Source organism: Triturus cristatus, chromosome 10, assembly GCF_964204655.1.
Source record: "Triturus cristatus chromosome 10, aTriCri1.1, whole genome shotgun sequence".
NCBI lineage: Eukaryota > Metazoa > Chordata > Amphibia > Caudata > Salamandridae > Triturus > Triturus cristatus.
In genome coordinates this window covers 323,674,606-323,699,280 of record NC_140593.1, presented here as the reverse complement: position 1 = coordinate 323,699,280, position 24,675 = coordinate 323,674,606, and the positions used below count along the sequence as shown (strand labels likewise).

The 24,675-nt window shown below is 45.8% G+C and overlaps 1 protein-coding gene and 1 long non-coding RNA gene across 3 annotated transcripts in view; one reads left to right on the top strand and one right to left on the bottom strand.

Moving 5' to 3' along the window:
• LOC146789390 (uncharacterized) overlaps positions 1–24,675 on the bottom strand; it is a 245,062-nt gene that overhangs the window by 33,594 nt on the left and 186,793 nt on the right. The gene's annotated exons all lie outside the window — the stretch shown is intronic.
• HACD1 (3-hydroxyacyl-CoA dehydratase 1) overlaps positions 96–24,675 on the top strand; it is a 194,344-nt gene continuing 169,764 nt past the window's right edge. Inside the window, exon 1 of one of the 2 annotated variants that reach the window (XM_085631518.1) lies at positions 96–343. In XM_085631518.1, the coding sequence (XP_085487644.1) occupies positions 96–343 (248 nt within the window). The remainder of the gene's footprint in view (positions 344–24,675) is intronic. The other variant, XM_085631517.1, reaches the window with a different exon arrangement.

The following is a 24,675-nucleotide window of genomic DNA, read 5'->3' as shown; positions in this document are numbered from 1 at the left end:
TTAAGGTTAGGACTGTGTTGTGGTATTAGTAGCCTGAGGGCACTATATCAACCAACCAGCAGTTGTTTTACACGTAATGTGATGAGCTCTGAGACATGTCCACCTGTCTCGCAGATGGTGACTGGCTCCTTGTGCTTCGTTGGGAGGAGGGCATGAGCCGGCACTCCGGCTCCAGCTGTCCAGGGAAAAACTCTTTTCCACTCCGGCCAGACTTCGTGCGCACCATCATGGCATCCGGCGAGGAGGACGGGCCGGCCGAGGAGAAGGAGCACACCAAGAGAAAGGCCATCGGCCCCTTCGCAACCGCATGGCTGACCCTGTACAACATCGCCATGACAGCCGGGTAGGTGGCACGCTATCCCCGGCGCCTCACTTGAGCTGGCTCCCATTGGGGTCATTTTTTCACGTGATTGGAGCGCCAAGAAGGCTGTCATCAGGCAGCCAGGGTAGAGAATGTATTCCAAGCACAATAAAAGCAGTTTGGCGTTAGCAGGTGGGCATACCAGCAGGTATTGTCCCAAGCCTGTCTGCGAGGTCCGCGTTTGCACCCCCACGGGCTCCGTCGACATGAATAATTAATCTTCGTTTGATTGGACGGATGGATATGTGTGCTACCCCCGCCGTGGCTCGATCTTTTATGATTTGGGTTTGTGGTCTGTGGTAGAAACAGGCCACTTCCCTACAAGATATACATAGTGTATTAATTCCAGCATAACTCGCTTCTTTCCTCATACCTGTCAGTTTCAGAGAGGTTTACTGGTTTTATTTCGGGTGTGTGTCAGAGGCGCAACTAGAGCCAAATTTCGGGGGGGGCTGAGCAAAAATTTCGGGGGGGGGGGGGCTGAGCAAAAATTTTGGGGGGGGGGCTGAACTTTAAGCAATAGGCAGAGTGGAGCTGCAGGTGCTCTTAGAAGGGGTGAAACAACAGCGAGGCCTCATTAACATGCAAATGGTCTTTTAAAGACCTGTGAAGTGCTCGGGTGCGGCTGCTTTTTTGCCCGGGAAGGTGTCTCATCCCGGGCTGCCACACACGACGGGGGGGGGGCTGAAGCCCTGTGAGTCCAATGGGTGTTGCGCGCCTGGTGTGTGTTACTATTCTATGATTCCGGAGACTCATCGGGGCCCAGGGAGACTCCCTCGGTGTCGGTGAATGACGCCGGTCCGCAGGCCTCGCTGCTGGCCTTGCATGTCCTAATACGGTGTAGGCTTCCCGGCCTCCACGCTGTTGTTAAGTATAGATCCAGGCGGGTGGAATGCGATGGGTAGGGGAGGCTGCTGCCCTCGGCACATTTGACGCTGCCCCAGGGCTTCTCACAGGTTTTTCCCACTGTGGAACTAGAGTGATGTTAAAATGGAAGGTACCGTCACCGGCCCGTGTTCTCGATTCCCCGTGTTCCACAATCCACCATGCAGAGAAAAGAAGATGCTGAACTGCTGCTAATGACGTAAAACCTTGGTCCAGACAGTGCTAACGTGCAAAAGTGACAACATAGGGAGGTAATAATACTACCCCAGAATGTGCAGTATTTAGCCACATGATTTACATTTTCTTGCCGCATAATTAGTGAACCCAGCGGCATAGTTTGGTCGTTCTCTACTGTATGCTTCCAGTTGCCCTGACTATACATAATGATCCATTACTGTGCTGCAGAGGAGTGAGTGAGTCAAAGAATAAATATTGTGCACAATTAATTGAAATCCTTATACGAGATATGCAAAAAATAGTAAAAAAAGATGCACCATTTTCCCTGTGTAAATATACAAATATAAACATCCCGATTCAAAACTTTGAAAATCATACACATTCTCTAAGTATCTGCCTCTATGTAAATCCGTTTTTGATAATTCGAGACAATAGTCGTCAATAGAGCATTGGAGAATGGTAGTTATACTAAAGGAGGCACTGACCTTCAAGCACATAAAGTAAAGGGATGTCTGTCACATGCGAGCTTTGCCCAAACATGCAAAACAAAGTAACAGTGACAGTATTAGAAAAAAAACTTTGCCAAAGCCAATAGGTCTGAATTTCAAGTCTAACACAAGAGGTAGCTCGTTAGAGTGAGACACATAGGAGGAGGCCAGCAGTCAAGTACATAAAAGACTACAGTTGTAAACTAGTTCCTCATGCAGTTCAATGCAACCACTCAAGTGCAAGCATCAGGCTTTACCCTAAGAGCCAACAGCGTTAGGTGAGGGATGATGCTTCATTGGGATTTGCGAAGATGTGATTGACAAAGTCTGCAGCCAGTGGCTTAAAGAGGCGGGTCAAAGAAATTAGGTGGTTGAAAGGGGCGAACCTGGAGCCCACTTTATGTATTGTAAGCAATAGGTCTCAGTGTGACAGCAAAATACTAAAGTCCAGATCGAAAAAGCAATAAGGTAGGTCTTACCAATTGACCTACTGCATTGCCAACCTCCTCAACAGTGTGCCAAAATCACTCTACAATATGGTCAGCAGATAATTTATTGGATTACGCTTTGAGCGAATAATTAGCTATTTAACTACTCCCCCGTACTTCTTGACTGTACAACACTTTAAATTATGTTTTTTGTTGCATATTTATATAGCGCGAACTCGACCCGAAGGTATTGGAGCGCTGTTATTGAGCACCGTATTTACATTACACATTCAGGCACGGAGAGATTAAGTGATTTGCCCAGAATCACAGGATGTGGACATGACCTCGAGGCTCGAACTCTGGTTTCCAGCACCAAAGTCGGCAGCGCAGCCGACGGAACACATCCCCTTCCCATTGTGTTTTACACAAGATGCTGGAGGTTTTCCCTTGATAACAGTTGCTACTGTCTTCGTTGCATTTAGAATAATGACAAAGCTTTCCCTCACATGACATGAAAATGAGTGGTTGAACATACAACTCTTTCGCACATCGCATGTTGTCGCTGTAGTACCGGCAGCACCCTCCTGTTACAGGCGGCATCTTGGTATAACCAGCAGCACATTGATGTTGGCAGCAGTTTAGAGTAATTCAGCACCCACTACACATGCATGTATTTGCAGCACTGAAGCTCATGATGGTAGAAATCCTCTGGAATGGGGATTCCAATAAGAATCTATTTCCAAATGGCGTTAATTATCAAGTCACCGGATTGATACTGGGGATTTTGCCCATTGGGGCACAGTGTATCTGACACTATAAGTCAATGTGCTTGGTACAATCCATGCTTTTTGCAACATGATGGCATTGCTGACAAGGAGGCAAAGGAAGCAGTCCTGCTTTCTGCCTCAAGAGTTCGATCCCTGTGGTATACCGATCCGGCCTCCCTGAATGTTTCATAGACCTAAAAAACATACTACATCAAAAATGATATGATGTGTGAAAAGCCGCGGCCATTCTGTAGGCAATTGTGACTGAACAGTTTCCTGATTCAAATACCATCTAGTTCATTTATAATTAGAGCTAGAGGTTTAATGGAATTTATTTTCTCGACTTTTCAGTTGTATTTAGCTATAGTTCTTTTTTCCAATTTCATTAGTATGTATCCTTATTTTTTGATTTGTGGAAAAATTAAACAAACTATTATAGTTCCACATTTATTTAACCAAATATCTGCGCTCACACTTCGAGGAATGTAGGCATTTAATGTGCTTAGCAGTCATATACGTGAAACAATACACCCACCTGAACACACCAGTCCCTATCTGCAGCTTTCAGTAATTTATTTGAAAATATCATTCCTTGTTTTAACCAATTATTTCGACGTTTGCAGCTCTTGGCATGCCATTCAGAGCTGATCCATTCCGAAGAGTATCACATTTCTTAGTATGCAGAGATACCAACATATTGTTTTCCGACTATATTTATGTGTAAAAATCAGTAAAAACTGAAAACTGAGAACTTCATCTTAAATCCACTGTGGGTAGAGAGAGCTACATCCCTCTTGGTTGGTGGTAAACCCATATTAGCCAGGTTTCACCATGAATGAACTCTTCTGAGTAGCCGTGCGTTCTATAAATCCACTCTAACATAACATAACTAACAATGAGTTGGAGTGAAGCCCCAATAACGATCCACGTGAGGGAAGCACACCTCAAATTACCATGAAAGCGCTAGCACTACAGTTGACGAAGAGCTAAGCTTACTGGTTTCAAAGAAGCTACATTTTTCGTGAAGCTTTTGTCTTGCTTTTATAAGTCAGGGTATAATAGGAATGGTCAATCATGTGCATTGATTTGCTGACCAGAAAAAGTAGCAGGTTAGAAAAACCCCACACCTGCTGTGTGTTGTTAGCCCTATTACTGAGCCCTTATTTAATTTACACCTTAGCACCTTAGACCGGTGGCAGCACTTCTCTTCCTCCGGAAGTCCTGTTTTCATTTTTCCAGATAATGCACAGATTGTAATTTTAATTAAAAGGTGTCCAGTTTGATGTAGTCGCTCGATTTATCTGGACCTTTGGATCAACTCCAGTGTTTTAAGATAAAGGAAACTAAGGTCACAGATTGCAGTGTGAGATAGAATGTGTGGACAGCAGAGTTTTGGCCCAGTGTACCAGCTAAACGCCACATACAAATCTCATGGACTTGATTGTTGCCGTTGATGAGCAGTTATCGTTTGCTCCTCAAATTGAAGCCGTAAGTAGATCATGCACCTTCTATTTTTGCATGCTCCACAGTGTGGTATCTCTTAAGCAATCCAGTCACCGGTTGCAGCGCAAGATATGGAGAAAGCCTATACCAAGACATTGTACAGTACATAAAACACGTTGAGCTAGTATTGAATTTATTAATAAATATACATGATGCAAACCCACAATATACACAAAAAGCACAATATCATAATATCTTTGAAACAATCATATTATGTCTTAAAAGAGGTCAATATAACGTTGCAATGTTACGTTTCAGCCAATTACTAGCACCAAAAGTGGTAAGAATATCTTTAGGTTCATTATACCCCATACAGTGTAGTAGGCAATTCAAACCAGGCCTGTATCTGACACTCCTATCCACTGCGTCAGTCAGTTATTAGAATCTAGTGATCTTGGTATTGTATGTGCATCTCATATAATATTGAGAGGAGGTCCTCACAGATATTTATTAGCAACTATTTCCTTTCACTTTCAGTCTTGATCCCTGTTTGCCAACCATGAAGAAAGACTTTTATTTCCATGCACTTGTGTAGTTGTTTTGTGACTTCTTTTTCAAATATTTTGCCTATGAATTGTAGGTTTAAAATTGGTTTATAATTGGCTAGGGTCATGAGGTCAATTGATGGCTCTTTAGGTTAAGCCTAGGCAGCACACATGGCCTGTCTTCGAAACATGCTGTATTCACTCTTTGACCTTAGAGTCCGCCCACAGCTTTTGATTGGCTTGTTTGTGTTGTTTAAGAAACGTTGCTTCTAATTGGTTAATGTTTCATGTTTGTCCCATCTTTTTCACAATCTTTACTCCCATGGAGTATCACCTGAAGGACTTGTCCTCTTCCAAGTACGCTATTGTTTTTTGTATTTTTGGAACTTCTCTTTTTATCTGCACTACAATGACTCTAGTATGTAAAGCCAGGGCCCAGGGAGCATACGCACACGTGCCTTTTCTTAAGCTTCGCTAGGCAAAAAGACTTCAGACAGTGTTTACACTGTGTGGGATAGTTTGTCACCGGGTTAAAGACCAGGCTTGCTTGTGAGATTCGCCTAGAGGCAGTGTGGCTTTTATTTTTACAGCACAGTGCCTGCTTCATGGTCAACACGCTTCATGTTTCTGCTGCACGCCTAACTTTTTCTACATGGTGCATGCTTTTATTTTGGCCTGGTTCCTTTGCGGTTGTAGAATAGTACTATGCCCTGCCCACACAACGTCCAGCTGCCTGACCTCTGCTTGTCTTCGCTGTGTTTACAACAGGGACACCCAGAATCAACCATGGCACCAGGGAACTCTTAAATCTCACCCCTCGCAAAGTTGGGGTACCCTTGGAGAAGGGCCAAGTTTAAAATTTAACCAAAACCTTTGGTGCTGCAAGGTACTTAGAGGTTGACGATAGCACTATGTTGATTTAAGAAAGCACAGAGTGTTGGCAGAACATAGGTGAGAGATTAAATGTTTTATGGAAGCCTTGCATTTTGATTTTGATTTGGGGGATGGAGAGAAGCAGGTACGTTTAGAGAACAGCACCCTGTATAGGATGTTGCAGAATGCAAGCCATCAGTTTATTTGGGGACAGCGTCGAGTCTGATCTGTAAGTACTGTTGGTGTGATCCTGCCTCCATGCTCCAGTCTGCCCACTCTCAATGCCACACTGATGACTAATGATGTGGGCAGAAGGGGGTGCTGAAGAGCTTTTGCTGGCCTCTGATTGATGGGTTGAGTGCCTCGTGTATACAGAGAGCCTTCCAGGCGCTCCTTCAATATCCCGAGCTCTGTCACAGCCTGTTCTCCGACTCCAGGGTATCACACACTCCCATGAGGCAGCTAGGGCAGGCTTTAGGGCAGTGTGACTGCTGTGGTGGCACTGGACACTGACCCGATGAGGGGTTGTTGACCTCAGGAGGGGCTCTGTGTTTATCAATAACATGATTTAAAAACACTTGCTGCAGAGTTCCTTGTGTGTCCAGGTTTCAGGCAACCATTAAAAATGTTAAGATAACTCTTGTGATTAATTTTCTTGCTAGAGAGAGAGAGGGAGATTTGAGTTTTGTCTAGTGGCAGTTTTCACTTGCTATAAAGTAGCGCAGAGGAGTTGTACCGTGCAGATCACAGTATATATTTAATGTGGATAGCTGAGTGGACTACTGGTTTTGTTACAGACATCTTTTGTCACCACAGTTCGTAAGATAAAAATCTAATATAGACCAGTGTCTGTTACGAACTGTCATAAAAAAGCTGCATGCAAACTGCATACAATAGTTAGGACATTCGTTTTTTTCCCAGTCTTTCATTATCTATTCCTAATGTTGCTGAAAAGGGTTTGTTTGGGTAGATATACATTCTTATTAGTAAAGTCAAACTTTACCAGTGCTTTAAAACAAATTAATTGCAGGTGGGAGAGGGGTTATGGAGAGAAGACGGGCCCTTTTGCTGGGTGGTCATGAGGGAATCTGAGGAAGAGGTCATGGGGTGTTGGTGGGTGCCAAAAAAGATTGTTGCGCTGGACGCCACCTGTACTAAATCTGGGCTTGGCGGCAGGCCCTCCCCGGTGGCATCAGAACCCCTCAATACCGAGCTCGCATCTTCCTGTCTGGAAGCTGGACATAATGCCTCACTAACAGCGCAGTGAACGACGATGATCTCTCTAGCACTCACGAGCCAGTTGATTCCAGAGGCGCTCTGTACAAATGCACCAATTCTCTCAAATGCATGCTGGTACTGAACCCGTGCATGGGAAGTATACAGTATGTTTTTTCCTGTTCATATTACACCAACCACTCTCCCCAACATTAACCAGCAGTGCTCAGATTTCCCCACGTTTTGGCGTTATGTGATTTGCACAAACGACCCCAGTTAGGTTTCTCACACGTCTCCTCTTTGTATGTTCGTTGCTCATTTTTTTGGGATCCCGTATTTCCGTTATAAATCACCCTTGTTCTTTAATTGTTACACTTTCTCTTCTCATCACCCTAGATTATTTCATTGCCCCCCTCATGTTTAATTTGTCTTCTTGTATCTCTCCCGTTTACGATTTTTTATTGAGAATCTGTCAGAGAAAGGAACATAATAAATCACACCGTACACAAATTATCAATTTCCCCATTGTATTCTCCTGCGTACCCCTTCTATCTTTTAAAGCCATCCCTTGATTTAGGTGGAGCCTAGCGCAGCACGCATGCGCTGCCCTAGGAAAACGACCTCTTGGAATCACTCTGGACTTTTCACACGCTCGTGCGTGAGGTTTTTTTGTGTGCATTTTTTCTATTGGGCTTTGCGTGCGTCTTTCTAAAAAGACAGCACGCAATTGGGCAAAGGCGGGTGCATGTCCCACCTTTCCCAGGAAATTGATCTGCCCACGGCCTATGGCTTGTGGTTACGAGCAGGGGCGCCATCTGTTCGGGGTCATGTCACCATCTGTTTTTAATTAGCTCATTTGCAGCACTGCCGTGCTCACTCGCCCCGCTTCTCTCTCGCACCATTCTCTCTCATGCCATGCACACGCACAGCCCTGCCAATGCTCTGTTATGCTGTTTCTTTGGGGGTTTCGTTATACATTATCTGATGTTTTGGCCTTACACAACAGTGACCTCACTGGGAACTATCATGTGCGAGTAGTTTACTTCTCGTTTTGTGCCAGTACCAGAAAACAGCTATAACATGAATATGCCTGTGCGAGCTCCTGGCTCCTTAGCCGCTTGAGTTCCATAAGCCTTTAAGGCCCCACTGCAGCAGCCGAGTCTCAGTGCTTTAGCAATCCCAGCCTAGCACAGGCTGTCAATGCCATTAGAGCGTGGAAGGCCAGTCCCATAGCATCGTGCAGATGACCCACAGAAACACTGCCATCCATGTCTGCCCACTACCGATACTGGTCTCCCCTACTCAGTTCTGCATTTATCTGACCCTTGACCTCGATCAGTTGTGCTCTGTATCCTCACCCAGCCCCCCCCTTCTCCAAATGTCACCCCCCTTTTCTTCTTGCTCACTCCAGGCCACTCAGGGACCCCTCCACCCCATGCTTCTCACCATTACTCTTTCTCTCCCCCATCTTGTGCCCTGGGTCTGAAAGCACTCTGACGTGCACTGCGGTCCAACACGGCAGCATTATTACGAATTTGAAAAAATAATAACGTTCAACTCGAGTTGCAATAGCCAAATTATCAGTTGTACATCTCATACAACTGTCTCGGTGGCGCTTTTCTGATGCCGTTCGGATTTTTAATCCAATACTAGCCTGAATCGATGCCGGTGTGGAGAGGTCAGTCAGCCTCAAGCGCTTCTTTCCCTGTCCTTTGGCGCCTGCTTGTTTCATTTTTCCATCACCCTGAATGGTCCTCTTTTTCCTTCAAGTGATGCAGAGCTCGTCACATGGAAGCGCCGTGCGCGGTGCATCACCGGTCCCATGAATGGCGCTCAGATTACCCAGGTGCTGCTTCCATCGCGTGCGACAGCCCTGATCCGCGTTCTTGGGGCAGGAAGGAGCCTCCCTCTTTCCGCCTTCTCTCTGTGTGAAAACGAGACCCCTCCATAGCCGCTGCCTGGCACTTCCGGCTGGTTCCGGTCCACGCGGCCGCAGGGGAGGAAATGTGCCCGAGCAGCAGGGACTGGCTCCCAATCCGCACCCTGCTGGCGGAATGGAAAAGTAATTACGTGATTAAAGAGGGCAACGGCGCTCTCCAGATCACCGGCTCTATGCTTTGCCTGGGGGAGCGGCACCCCCTCGCACACTGAAGGGAAAGGAGCTTCTGGGAGTGATGGGGGCCCGTGCCTTAGTTTTAAACGGAGGCTCTAGTAAGGTGCTTCTTCCAGGCAAGAGCTTTTAAGTGGCTCTTGGAGTCTTTCCTTGGCCCCCAACCCCAGCTGCTCTGCAGGAACAGAGGAGGCTGCACGTTCACACTCAATGCACACAAATACACTGCAGTTACCCGTCTCACAAGGCACATACAATAATATAAAACGTAACTAAAAACTTATAACATCTCAAAGGCTATGCCAATGCTTATTTTACTTTACTTTTTTATTTATATTTAGCTGCTATTTGACACTGGTCTGTGTCTGCGGTGAGTGGTGTTCTAAATGAATCAGTTCATACAACTTACATGGCTAGCAGGAAGTGTATGGCGGTGTAAGACACTCATCTGGGAAGAGCCTTGGGGCACACTGAGTTCTGTCAATCTTGCAACAAATACTCTGGGCTCAGTTTTCTCCTTCAGTCCGGAGGTGTGCAACTCCCAGAGCTGCAACTCGGCTCTTCAAGGAACTCTAGTTTATTGAAAGAGTGATTGTCACCTGCTTCAAACGGGCTAGTACAGATCCATATAGTATAATTCATTGACCACGCCCGCCATTTGCTACCAGGGAGGGGGCGAATGTATTGATTCAGCATTCATTGCTGGATGATGTTGACCTCTTTGCAGCTTTTTTTCAAATTCATTGGCTTGAAGATGCTGAACTTGCTCATGAAAGTGGGAGGGGCAAGTGTTCAAAAGTGAGGGTGGAGCTTTATTGGAGAAAGTCTCAAAGGCGAAGGAAGTCTTTGATTCTAAGAAAGACAGAGGGCCGGTAGATCGCTAGATTCCTTTTGTGCTCATTATTCTTTAAAAAATTTGGTGATTCATCTAAAGTAGTAAGAGGCTGTGATTATTATATTCTGAGCATTAAAAACATATGTTGGCACGCTTAACAGCTTTGCATAAACTTTCATGTGGAGTTTGTAATTTGCCCTGCCCATTTCAGAATTAGTTCTTTCTCTTGTACATTCAATGTTGCAGCCTGTCCTTTTCGGTTACCACTGAACCATTCATCGGTTGCTTTAGTACCCGATTTGAGGATCTTTAGCTGAAGAGGGCAGCCTTTTCAGGCATTGTAGGGTTGTTGGTGTGAATGGCGCATAGTTATGGATTGGGCGGAAAGTCTGGATCCCAGAAGGCCACATTGCTTGGAACATCTGTCCATCTTCGGACTGAATTACTTTATTAAGTAGTCTGGTGGCCATATTTACACAAAGAAAGACATAAAACTAAATTAGAAGGACTGCAATAGGAATTCTTTGAAAATATGTTTTAAAATGGTGTATAGGCAAAAGACTGAAAAGAGTTGAAACTAGGCACGAGATTACAACAATAATGGTAAGTGCTGTCGGAAGGCTAGACCTAGCGTTTACTCATCCAGGGTACCTTTCCAGTCCCCTGACTGCAGCTTCTTTATCCACCCCACTAATCCACAATTGCCGTCACCTAGTTTAAATCATGACCCGAATGGGTTGTGTGGGAGGAGGACAGTTCTAGGTACTTTAATTAATGCATGCTCCCTTTGTAAACATGCCGCCGAGTTTGCTATGTTTGTTGAGGCACATGCTGTTGATCTAGTCTTCATTACGGAAACGTGGGGGGAGGCCTCTTCAGACCAAGACGTAGCAATGGCTGTCCCTGCTGGATATACAATGTTTAAACAAGACCAGGTGGGAAAAAGGGGCCGTAATATTTTGAAGTATGTGGAAAGGGACTTTTATCACCCAAAATAATGGGCCAACTCTGGAATCCTTACTGTTTGAAATTACACAATAGATAACCATTATACTTTCAATGGCATTTTACTCTATCGTCCTCCTGGTCCCCGGGCAGATTTGTTAAATACCCGATCCTAGGATGTAATATCCCAGTCGTCAGACTTTACACTTTTGGGTTACTTCAACCTTCACCTTGAAGACCCATCAGACAGAGACGCAGTACATTTTATTGATATTACAAACAGTCTAGGCCTCACCCAGCAGGTGACTGGCAGTACGCACTCTGGAGGACACCTGCTTGATGGAATGTTCTCAAATAATACATTTTTACAATGTCTTCTGTCTCTACCGCTCATCTGGTTGGATCATAAGGCTGTTATGTTCTCTTTCTCCTTCCAAAACCTTCAGACAGAGAAACTGAAAAACAATCAGCCTAGATGGGTCTGGCCTTGGAACAAGATTGTAATTGAAATTCTCGAAAGTTCCCTGACCCAGAATCCACCCAACTTTATGAAAAATTTGAATGTGCCTTTGAGGAATGGCTCAGGAGTTCAATTGATCAGGTGTTACCGATTAAACTCATTACTAACCATAGGTCAAGACACACTGAACCCTGGTACTCCGAACATCTCAGACTTCAAAAACAAAAATGTCGCTGCCTTGAAAGGAAGTGGGGATCATGCTATGAAACTAATGACAGAACTGCCTATAAACAAACGTTGCTTGACTATAAAAAATCTGTGTATGAGGAGAAAACTAGCTATATTACTACAGCTATAACAAATGCAAAAAACTCCTCAAAAGAACTTTTCCAAAGCAAAAAAGCTAGCTAAATGCCCCCAAGTGATAGACTCGCCAATAAGCCAGATCTTCTGTAACCCATTAGCCATGTTCTTTCAAGATAAAGTTAATGTAGTTTATAGTGGCTTTTCCCGGTGTTTTTCCAAGGGAGGTCTCCCTCTTTGTGGACACCAGTTACTTCCAGTGTGGAAAGGGAGATTTCCTCAGCTACCCTAGACATCAGTGACCCCCCCTGAATTATCCTTTTTTCCTTCACTGACCTCTGACGAGGTCATTAATCTCCTTTTGTCCACTAAATCTGGCTCCCTATTGGATCAATGTCCCCCCAAAATCTTCCACCTTCTACCAGAAGTATTTGCTTATCATTTGTCTCCTATTTTCAACGAAATGTTTTCCTCAGGTATATTCCCTACCAACTGGAAACTGGCATCTGTTCTCCCCCTCCTAAAGAAAGCAAACCTAGATGGGGCTGATTCCAATAATTACCTCCCAATCTCCAGACTACTCCTGCCCACAAAAATGGTTGAAAAAGCCATGAATTATGTTATATCAGACTACATTGAGAAGCATGCCTTTCTGGATGCCACTCAGTTTGGCTTTAGAAAGCTCCGAATTGGCACTGATTTCAGCGTCCAAACTGATTAGGTAGACAGTCGATTCAGGGGGCAATGCAGCACTTGTGCTGCTTGACCTCTCTGCCGCATTCGATACTGTTAATCATCAAAAATTATTGGAAGTCCTGGAGAGGATTGGCATTAAAGAAAAAGCTTTTGCTTTACTTAGTTCATTCCTGTCTGGCAGGGAACAGTTTGTGGCTCTTGCGGAATTCATGTTGCCAAACTTTACATTGCCATGTGGAGTACCACAGGGATCTTCATTGATCCCCACCCTTTTTAATATTTACGTTGCCCCTCTGGAGAGGCTAATCAGATCAGATCTCTGGGTTTCTCTGCTATCTCTTATGCCGATGATACCCAGATTGTGGTTTCAGTGACAGGTTCACCTTCAGACACAGCAGCACAGTTCCATACCTGTCTCCGCCAGGTGGGGGACTGGATGGCCACTAACTGTCTGAAACTGAATTCCAGTAAAACTGAAGTCCTACTCTTTGGCAGCCACACTAATTTCTGGTCCCCTGCTTTGTGGCCTTCGGAGCTGGGCTCGCTACCTATTCCTACGAATAAGGTAAAGAATTTGGGAGTCACGTTTGACTCAATACTTTCCTTTGAAAGCCACATAAACCATGTCACATCCATATCTTTCTACACACTAAAATTACTTAGAAAGATCCTTCCATTTATTCTGCCAAAAGATAGCCTTGGTGCCATAAACCTGAGGCCGACCATCACACTTGCACCTCAGTTCCTTTGGCAAGCTCACCTGAAAAAATGTTTTTATCTGCAGACGTTCAACAGTATTAAAGCAAATATAATCCCAGGTGGAAAACAATTCAACCATTTCCTGAAACCTTATCCCGACCCCAAAGAGCAGATGGACAACCTTCGGGCAAAAGAGCAAATTCCCTGCGTCTTCCTAGTCCAGATGGTCTTCCAAAGTGGAGTGGAAACCTGGTTGCTTCAATTTCACAACAAACTGTAGGTTTCCTGGTCTAACATCCACAGGTTCGACAGGAAATCAGACCAGTCAACGGTCGCCTGAGATGATAAAGTAGAAAACCCCATCAGTAAGGTCATTGCTTCATAAAAGTCTTCTCAGAAAGCACTAGTTGTCCATAAGCAGACTATTATACCTTCCTCTTCTGAGAGTTTCTCTCTGGTCTGCCAGACCTTCTTTGCGGGAAGGGAAACACCATCCATTAGGCTTTGGGATTACTTTGGATAATGCTCACCTCCTTCCCGCAGTGTCAGCATGATGACCTCCATGCCACCCAATGACCTAACAAAACAATGGTGGTCTGGGTGGGATCTGCTCTCTCTCTGTAACTATTGCAGCTCTGATTTTGCAGAACAAGGCCTGACTGAGGCCTACAATTGTCTGAACATTGTCATGAGCCAGGGACTAACTTAAGAAGCAGCTAATGGTGGCAGCAAGTTCTCTCTTCCTCTGAGGGAAACCGGAGGTTGCAACAACTTACACAGGGCAGTAAGTGCTGGACAGGTGTAAACCTTGGGAGGCAACCTCACACCCCTGACCTGACGTGGATGGGGACAATGAACCTATGTAGGCCACACTTGGCTTTATGCTGCACATACACTCCTCTGCAAACTGAAGTCACAACCCTCAGGAACCACTGGTAATAAATTTATTGGACATGGCCTTCCTTGGGCTATTCATGTGGGTTAGCAGGGTTGTCCCTGATTAAGACCCAGTAGATTTGCTTTAGCCCTCAGGTAAGCACAGGTCGACCAAATTACCAACTTTATCCTTGAGACGGGCAAGTTATGCACCGTCTGCCTCAAACGTACCTGGAGAGAATGCATGTTAGGCACATATCAAACCTGTCAGAGACTGTACAGGTATTTGATTTATTTGTTGTAAGTTATTGGTTATCCATTCCCTCAAAGTGAAAACACAAATAAATGTACACAATTATGTTTAAAACAAACACAAACACAAACAAACAGCATTTGTAAAGCGCAACACTGCCTCCCCTCGAAGTATTTGGGCAGTGTCTCAGTCAAAGAGCCAGGTCTTGAGTCTCTTTCTGATGTCTACCGGTGAGGGGCTGTACGGAGCTGAAGGGGAAGGTCGTTCCAGGTTTTGACAGTGATTAGTGGCAACCGCTGCCGCTACAACAGATGTGAGGGGTGTGAGCGAGGGCAAGTGAAGAGGAACGCAGGTGTCTAGCCGGATGATGGAAGTTCAGTCAATGGTTGAGGAAGGCAGGTCCTAGGTCATTGAGCGCATTGTAGACATGCGTGAGGATCTTGAACTGGCATCTTTTCTGGATGGGGAGCCAGTGGAGGTCTCTCAGGTGGAGGGTGTTGTGGGTTAATTTGGGGAGGTCCAGGATAAGTCTGGCTGCTTTGTTCTGTATGGTCTGGAGTTTCCTGATGAGCTGGGTGGAGATGCGGTGTAGAGGACATTGCCATAGCTTAGGTGGTTGGTGATGAGGGCCTGAGTGATGGTCTTTTTGCTGTTGGTTGGAATCCATAAAAAGATTCTGCGGATCATGCAATGTGTGTTGAAGCAGGAGTAGGCGACTGCGTTAACTTGCCTTTTCATGGTCATTTGGCTGTGGAGGATGATGCCTTTGGTGGCAATCAGTGCAGTGTCAGCGGCGACCAGCACGAAAGACGAGGTAATGACCAAGATTTACCTTGAGCAGTTTATGGAGGCCTTGCCGTACGCCACTCAGAGGTGGCTGAAACAGCACCAGGGACTGTCCCTTGAACAAGCCATAGAGATGGCCGCGAATTACACCAGGGCACAGCCCAAGACCGTAGGGTGGGAAGGCGAGAAGGTGATGAAAGGACCGAACCCCATGAAAGGGGAAAAGAAATCGAAAGCTTTGCCAGAACCACCTAGACTCAGACCTGTACGGATAGAGGGCCCTCCTGTCCGAGGGCCTCAATGCTTCGAATGTGGAGAATGGGGTCACATTGCCTGCCTGTGCCGTAGGAAGCGAACAACCGAGGAGCTGATGGAGGTCGGCTACCTACCCAGAACAGTGCTGTATTCAGCGGAAATGGGGACCTCCTTTTATGTGAGTCTACGGATGAACGGTAGGACTGTAAGAGCACTGTTAGATTCAGGGTGCCGTCAATCGGTAGTACGAAAAAGGCTAGTCCTCCCTAACCAGTATGTACACGACGCAGTGGTTCACATCCGCTGCGTACATGGGGATGTTAGGCCCTACCCTCTTTCTCAGGTAAACATACAACCAGTTGACAAACATCCCTGTACGGTAAAGGTGGGGTTGGTGGAATCTCTACCCGAGGATGTGATACTGGGGGTGGACAATCCAGAATTCCTCTCTTTGTTTAAAAGGTCTATGGTCACTTCCCCTGTGAGAGGTAGGGACGCCGTGGCGGCTCTCCTGTCTCCAGAGCCATGAGTCCTGGACCGCAGCTTTCGCTTCGCTCAGGCCAATGACCCCACCCTACTTAATGCCTGGGAAAGCGCCCATGTATCTCAAACTCAGGGGACCAATAAGTACCCACGATTTATGATAAAAAACGATCTCTTATACCGGGAGGGGGCCGAGGGAGAGAATCCTCAGTTGTTAGTCCCTGTGTCTTTCCGAGAGCAGGTCCTTTTCTTCGCACATGCCCACCTCACGGCCGGCCACAGCGGCAAAGAGAAAACCACCGACAATATTGTACGCTATTTCTACTGGCCCGGGATCTACAAGGACGTCTACCATTATTGCCTAAAATGCGAGATATGTCAGAGAAAAAACGTACATCGCCCCCCTGCGGCTCCGCTACAGCCCTTACCGACCATTGGGTCACCGTTCGAAAGAGTAGGAATGGAATTGATTGGACCACTGCCGAAATCGTCCAGAGGTCATTTATACGCATTGTCGACTATGCTACAAGGTTCATTGAGGCTGTCCCGTTGAGAACCTCGACGACGGCCCATATCGCAGAGAAATTCGTAGAGCTCTTCTCCAGGGTCGGTTTTCCTAAAGAGATCCTAACCGACCAGGGCACCAGGGCACCCCCTTTACGTCCAAACTAATGAAGGAAGTCTGCAAAACGCCACCTACGGACCTCGGTTTATCACCCGCAAACAGATGGACTCGTTGAGAGATACAACCAAAGCTTGAAGACAACCCTGAAGAAGATGCTTACGGCGGAGGGGCCGGAATGGGATCGTCTGTTACCTTTGGCCTTGTATGTATTGCGGGCCCAAAAACAGAGCAGTTTAGGTTGTTCAGCCTTCGAACTATTGTACGGACGACATCCTAGGTCCTTATTGGAGATGACCAAAGACGTCTGGGAAACAGAAGAAGAAGAGGAACAAAAATCCCTACTGGAGTATACTCACCAACTCCGCTCTAAACTGGGGAAACTACGGACCTTGGCCTACTCTAATCTGGAACAACAAAAGATGAAACAAAAGAAGTATTACGATCGTGGAACGAAGCTCCGTAGACTAAAGGTAGGGGATTGGGCATTATTGCTCCTGCCCTCCCATGCCAGTAAAAATAAAAACGAGTGGATGGGTCCTTACGAGGTTCTGGACACGCTTGGAGATACTACTTATCGACTACGGATATCTCCCACTAAGACCCAAACCTATCACATAAATCTTTTGAAAAAGTGGATAGGACCTCCTCCCAAAAGTGCGCACTTACTTATACCCACTGTGCCCAGACAGGACTCCACGATAAAAGAGCTGATGGTCAATAACGAGATATCTGGGGAGGAGCCTAGCCTGCAGCCGAGATGGCCGCCTAGCTCTTCGGCTCCGCCGACCCTTTCGCCCTTCGTCGATATCCTGGCAAGAATCCTGCACCTCCGAGCCCTACGCGTACCTGCGCCACGTTCCTGACCACGATACTTTGACTCCGGTCGAAAACGGAGCTGCCCCGGCGGAGTTGGGCCCCGGTTTCCATTCCGGCCTTCCAAGCGGTCGCAGCCGGGCCATTGCTTAGTGGGGACGGCCGGCGGCGACAACGATAGCAGCGGCCGCTGTGGAGAGGGAGGAGCCGGTGCACCGGATCTGGAGCGCGGCGCTGGGATTCTCACAGCAGCCTTTTCCATGCTCGGCTGCCCAGCGCGCCCCGCTCGCAACATTGTATCCAGCTCCCGTATACTGTATCCCGGCCCAGCTGGGAGAGGGCCGGGATCGCTTCTTTGTTGCAGCCTACAGCAGCGGACGCCATCTTCCGCATCGGAAGCCCTGGTCTCGCCGGTGGGTTTCCCTGCACCACAGATTCCCCTGTCCTTGAAGCTCTTCCACGACCGGCTGCCTCCACGTTTCCTGCACCGCCGGGGCCCCGCAGAGAGCTTATCACCTTCCAGATACCGATGGCCGGTGAAGGGGGCTTGCTTCCCGGGGCGCTCGATGGTTGCTTGCCTAAGATGGCGGACGCATCAGCACCCTCCATCCTTGATCCACCGCTGGGGCTTCGCGACATCCTGGCAGCTCTGGAGGACCTGTGGTTGGCCTTCCGCGACTCTGCCACTGGTTTGGAGGACCGGTTTGATCGGACTTTTTCAGCTGGCCATGATGATTCTCCAGTGCGGCATGTTAAGCCACATCTTCAGCCGACTGTCGGTGGATCACCCGAGTTGAGGTATGGGGCAGTGACGGGGGGACGTGTCCCAGTGCCCGCTGCGGTACTCCTCGGCTCTGCCCTGGAGGAGTCTGACAATCCTGCTCCCTTGGTATGGCCGGAGCTTGTGCCTCAGCCGCCGTTTTGCCCATCTCCTTTGTCCTTTGGTGCCACGTTTCTGAGCGTCCTCCTGGACTTGCTTCCTGTACATCGGCCGGCCGCTACTCTGGGATTTATGCATCGTCCTGCTCCCTGTTGTACTAGCCACCGCATAGCAGTGGCGCATTCTGTGGTCCTTTACTATCGAGCTTCGCTCCAGTTTGACTTGTCTCTTACCCCTCGATTGCTGCAACGGACTCCATGGTGGCCCATCCCGTCCAGGTTGGCTGTACTGCAATTGGATTCTGTTGGACTGCAGATTCGAAGGGGCCAAGGCTGAGGGAGGGGGTTTTTCTTGTTGCACATTGATACGTATATGGCTGGGACTGGGACTTGTGACTGTTGGAGGTACATGTAGCAGGGTGTTAGGTCGGGGCCTGGGGTTGGGTGACCGCGGGTAACGATTTTGCTTGTATTGAATAGATCCTTGGCCCTCCTCCGATCAACCGTGACATTCTTTTTCTTTTTCTTCTCTTTCTCTTCTCCTACATTTCGGGTACTCTTTTGGGGCGACAGACACACTGCTAGGGGGGGTAGGCCGTAGCCTCTGCATGCGTGTAGGGTGGGGGGTATATTTCCTTGTTGGTTTTTTTTTTTTTCTATGGGCCTCCTTTTCCTTTCTTTCTTTTCTCTCTTTCTCTTCTCCCTTTCTACTCTTTACCTTTCTCGTTTGCTCTTTCCTTTCTTATTTCTGGGGTCGAGGGGAGGATTGGGAACTTGTGGGTAGTGCTTGGGGATCGTCATGTGATATGCTTCTTTTCTATCCTGATTTCATTGAGTGCGATTGATTACCTTATGGATAATGCTTGCTGACTCTTCTGATGATCGTTGCCCACTATAGTCCTAACTGCATTGCTCTGATTCGGATCCTTCCAGACCTGTTGCTATGGACTTATTTCAAAACTTTATAAAACTTAAACCTCATCATCCTGGCGCTCGGCGGCACAATTGTGTATAAACGTAATCTGGTCTATTCGTGCTTGTACTGATATGCTGCTGAATCGTATAATTGCTTGCTGATGTGCCCTTTATTGTCGAGGCCGGCCTGAGGGTTGTAGGCCCGTATCTGTCTGCGCATACTGTTAAATAAAGGTTTTCCAAAAAAAAAAAAAAAAAAAAAAAAAAAAAAATAACAAGATATCTACTCGACGGAAAACAGAACTACAGGAGACTCTACGCCCCTTTGCTGATATATTCTCGGACCTACCCGGAAGGACATCTCTGGTGGGACACACTATCGAGACACATCCAGGGAAAAGAGTAAAACAACGACCATACAGGATTCCGGCAGCTCGACGAAACGCCATAAAGAAAGAAGTCCGGGACATGCTAGACCTGGGGGTTATCCAGCCTTCCAAGAGTGACTGGGCATCGCCTATAGTGATGGTCCCTAAACCGGATGGTTCAAGGCGTTTTTGTATGGACTTCTGAGAACTGAACGCCATCTCCACTTTTGATGCCTACCCTATCCCCCGGGTAGACGAACTTATAGAAAAACTCGGAGACGCTGTGTTTATTACCACACTCGACCTCACCAAGGGGTATTGGCAGGTGCACCTTAGAGAAGCAGACCGAAAGAAAACAGCCTTCATAACTGAAGAGGGGCTATTTGAATTCACTGTACTTCCCTTCGGGCTCCATGGGGCACCTGCCACCTTTCAACGCCTCATGAACACCATCCTGCAACCGTATCCTTCATTTAGCTCGGCATATCTCGATGACATTGTCATATACAGTAAGACCTGGGAAGAGCACTTGCAACACCTTCAGACGATCCTTACCGCCCTACAGCGGGCAGGCCTGCATATAAACGCCAAGAAGTCCCGAGCCGCGTTCCACAGGGTGAACTATCTGGGTTTTGTCTTAGGGGATGGAACCACCTCTCCACAAGCAGAGAAAATAAGGGCCATTGAGGGTACACCGTTTCCCCAATCAAAAAGAGATCTGCGAGCCTTCTTGGTACTCATAGGGTACTATCGAAGGTTTATACCCCGATTTTCCGAAATAGCGGCCCCTCTTACCGACCTTCTCCGTAAAAACATAAAACCTCGTGACCTCCTACTTCCTGCCCCTAAAGCAGTAAAAGCTTTTTCAGAACTGAAAACCATAATAACAACTCAGCCTGTATTGTCCTCCCCCAACTTTTCCAAACCCTTTATCCTTGCCACCGACGCCTCAGACGTCGGGTTAGGAGCCGTCCTGTCACAGGAAGGGGAGGACGGCCTAGAACACCCAGTGCTCTTCGTTAGCTGAAAACATTTTCCCCGAGAAGTGAAGTATCCTACGGTGGAGCGCGAGTGTCTGGCCATAAAATGGGCCGTTGACAAGCTGCAGTACTATTTGGAAGGGAAACCATTCATTCTGTATACAGACCATGCCCCGTTGAAATGGATGTATCAGAACAGGAGCCTAAACCCCAGAATCCTCCGCTGGTTCCTGTCTTTACAACCCTATGCTTTCTCAGTTAAACATAGGAAGGGGAAAGACAATGGGAATGCCGACTATTTGTCCAGTGTCTTCCCTCTCCCCGAACGGGAGACGCAAGGGGGGGAGGAGTGTGACGGGGCAGGTGACATACCTGAGGCGGTAACGACATCATGGAACTGCTGGTCACCCGACGCTTCTCTGCCTCCTTCTATCCCCTTACAGCCACCAGAGGAAACCCTCCTGACGGACGAGTGGGCTCCTTTCGCTCCGCAAGACTGGAGTCAAGAAAAAGGGCAAGGTTCATTTAACGCTGCGTTTCAGTGGGCCGCAACCCCTCCCCTGGACGACGTCACGGGGGAAGGACTTTCAAAATGCCGAGAAACCCGGAAGACGACGGACAGCGTTTCCCAGGAGGAGAACCGAGAACCGGAGTGGAGACGGAGGAAGGTGAATCGTGACGACGGGGAGTACGGAGAGACAGCAGCCCTCGAGGAGAGAACAGCAGGAGTGGACCACGACAAGCCAGGAGGCCAACGTTTCCACGAGCCGCCCGGCCACGTTCCCAGGGGAGGAGCGTGGCTCGAGAAGGTGCGGGGCAAAGTTGCGGGGTGGGTAGGGAAAAGGAACCCCCAGCCGCTGTGACACCGCGTGTACTGATAGCCCTTTGTATATAGTCCTCACCGCCTTTACCCGCAACCCTCCCTGAGCACTTTATCACTCCCTCCAAAGCAGCTGAACTGCACCAGGTGTCCCTCACTCCCGGCCCTTGTTCACACATTACAGGACGACCGTCCTAACCCTTGGTTTCTTTTCTTTGTTTATGGTCGACCCGGACTGAGGATCCTGGTCCCGTGGCAGCCCGGATAACAGCACAAGAGGAGGCCTTTGCAGCTGGACCAGAACTTTGTTTTGCCATCCAGACCAGTCAGAACCTAAATTCTTTCTGTTGTTTTCTGAGGCCCATGACTGTCAATCCAACAGCATAAAATAAAGCCCTCATAAGACCCTGATAGCCTGATCGTCTGTCTCTGTCACCGCCAGCCCACCACACCCACATATTATTATATCTTGATTAGCAGGTGTGTTTCTATCAACAAAAGCCACCTCAATATACACCCTTGCTCTTCTCCAGAGACGTATTCTCCAAAGATTCACAACTTTAGAATTATACTCCACTGCCTGACCGTGCCTTGCAAAACAAGTTGCAAATGTGTGAAAAAATAAGTTTTCCTTTGTTCTTCTGTGCCAAGACTGTCAAAAGAACCAGGGTTGGACTGGAACAGAAATCAGGCCTAGGCAACAAAAGTAAGGTGGCCCCCATTAGTGAATCAGATAGTTAAAGAAGTGGCCTACATTTGCAAATCAGGAAAGTTTTGAACTTGTAAAAACACTTTGTCTAGGTGTGCACCCTGAATATGGAATGCAGAATGCCATGGCATGCATATGTGGAGCCAAAATATTGAATCCAAAATATCGAATAGTAAGTCAGTATATTCTATATCTACCTTCACAAATGTGTAGCTTAGTGATATACATCTTCAAGGGGCATAGATGGGGAGTTAGAAATAGTAAATCTATACTTCCCTATTTGCACTAAACTTTCGATATTTTTTTCTCAGGATGTTCTGTCCACAAATTCTTGTATGTCAATATTCTTGAACACAATATTTAGTAGTGCAACCCTCTGTCTAGGTGTTTAGTCAGGTATGGCAGGCTGCATGCATTTGGAATTTCTGCAGGTAGTTTCTGTAGTACTATGATGAAACTAAACGGCCTGCAAGACCATAAAACAGTCCCACACAGTCACCTATTTTGCCAGTTTTTTGCACTTTCAGCCTGCTTTATAGGCGAGCCTGGCCATGAAAAGTATTGACGTACAATGATGGGTGTCTGATGGCTAATCATTCTGTAAATATGCTCGCCAATTGTAGAAAAAAAAACAAATTCAGCTTGGCAATGCTATAGTTTTTATGTAGTTTCTTTTAGTAATTTACATTTAAAACAATATGTTTTGAAAAAAAGTGAAACTCCTTATTCTTTAGGAAAATATAATATTTGGTATTTCTGACGTACAGCCTGGTGGCACGGAATGATTCTAAGGTTCTGAATCGGCAAAGGATGTCTCTCTAGGCACATACTGAAACAGGTAAATGACCTTTCCTTATCATCTCAGTAGGAACTTCGGCCATTGCATGTCCTGGTTGTGCAGCAGGTAAACTCCTTTTTAACTGAAGTTATTAGCCCACTGGCTTGAAAAGGTTAATATGACACATTTTGTAGTGGAAGTGGGCTTACAAATGGATTAGATTGCAAACTGTTAATCAAAATCCTTCTGTTCATCATAATCTTTCTGTCTTAGGGAAGGTTCTGAAAATACCGCCATCCTGTTAAGTTCATATCTTAAATTGACTCATTTCTTTACTATTTTATAGTTCTTTTGAACACTTTATTTGTCACTGAAACTGTCCTGATCTCCTTTCCATATAGTGAACATAGCCGTTGACAATGTCTTTGTCCATCGTTGTCATTTTAGAGGTTCAGCAACAGTCTTAAGTATGACTAATCACAGCACGCTACTGTAGTGCGAGAGGTGTCTTTTAGGTATAGTACCAGGATAGTAAGGCATACAGATCGTCTTACAAAAATATTGAATCGTAAATATCATTAACAAAAGTAACTCATTATTACAGTTAATAAAAGAATATCTACACCCAGTGGAGCTATATTTTTGTATACAAATTCGGGCAATCATATTTATGCCAGACAATATTCTGTATATCGATATTCAGTCCAGCTTTCTCGTTTTTAATCTCAGATTGCAGAATTGTTTACATTGTTGTCTTCTACTGGTCAAAGATATGATTCAGCACTGAGTCTGCTTTTCCTATCTTTTGTTTGTTAAATATTTTTTATTGAAAAGTCAGACAAAAGAAATATCAACAATAGTAATACATAGTGGACATATAATAATACCAATTAGGATGAAATATTAGTAGGATTACTAAGAATATGAAAAATAGTACTGTAACACCAAGACTATAGATCATATATATTTTTATATAGAAAGAAAGAAGTGAAAAGAAGGATAAAGAGGGAAAAAGAAAAAGGAGTAAAGAGAAATGAAAAGAAAAAGGAAGAAAAATGGAGAAAGAGGTTTATAGAGAGATAGCAGGAAAGAAGATAAAAATGGTTAAAAAGTTAAAGGTGAGAAGAGAGATATGTAGTGAAAGGTGGCCAATATAAATCAGATTTAATATTCTGATGTATGGATAATGATGAAACCGTGGCTATTCTATGTTCATCACAAAGAAAATTCCACCTTGTTGATATAGACAACTTAAAAATATATTTCCAAGAAGAAAGTATAACCCTAAAAACAAGTGCCAAAAAAGGTCAAATAACATTGGTTTAGATGAAAGGTGATCAAAATCAGGAGACATAGTCCCACAGAAAACATTCTGGATTGATAATCAAATATTACATTGAAGAATTTGTAAACATTTTAACCAAATTATTTCCTAAAATGTAAACATATGAGAACAATAGCAAATTAATTTAAGTACCAGTAGATGCAGAACAAGACCAACATAACGTAGAAGAAGTTGAAGCAAATTTAGAAATACATTCAGGGGTAATAGCAGTTCTATTATAAACAAAAAATAAAGATTGCATGATATGTGCAATTTTAGACATTTTAAATATTTTAAACCATATTTTAGCCCAATTTTGACTAGGGAATGATATAGAAAGGTCAGAATCCCATAATAGATCAATAAACATTTTGGACCTAATAGTAATTGGGGATAATAACATGGTATATAAATAAGCAGCGTTGGATATAGATTTGTGAAGTATATTATGTAATGGTGACAAGGGTGTTAGTGATTAATTGTGAGAGGAGTGAAATAATTAGTTAGTAAAAAGGATTGAAGAGCAGAAGATAGCAGATTAAGTTCCTGTAAAACAGAGCTTGGTAGATTATATTGAAAGT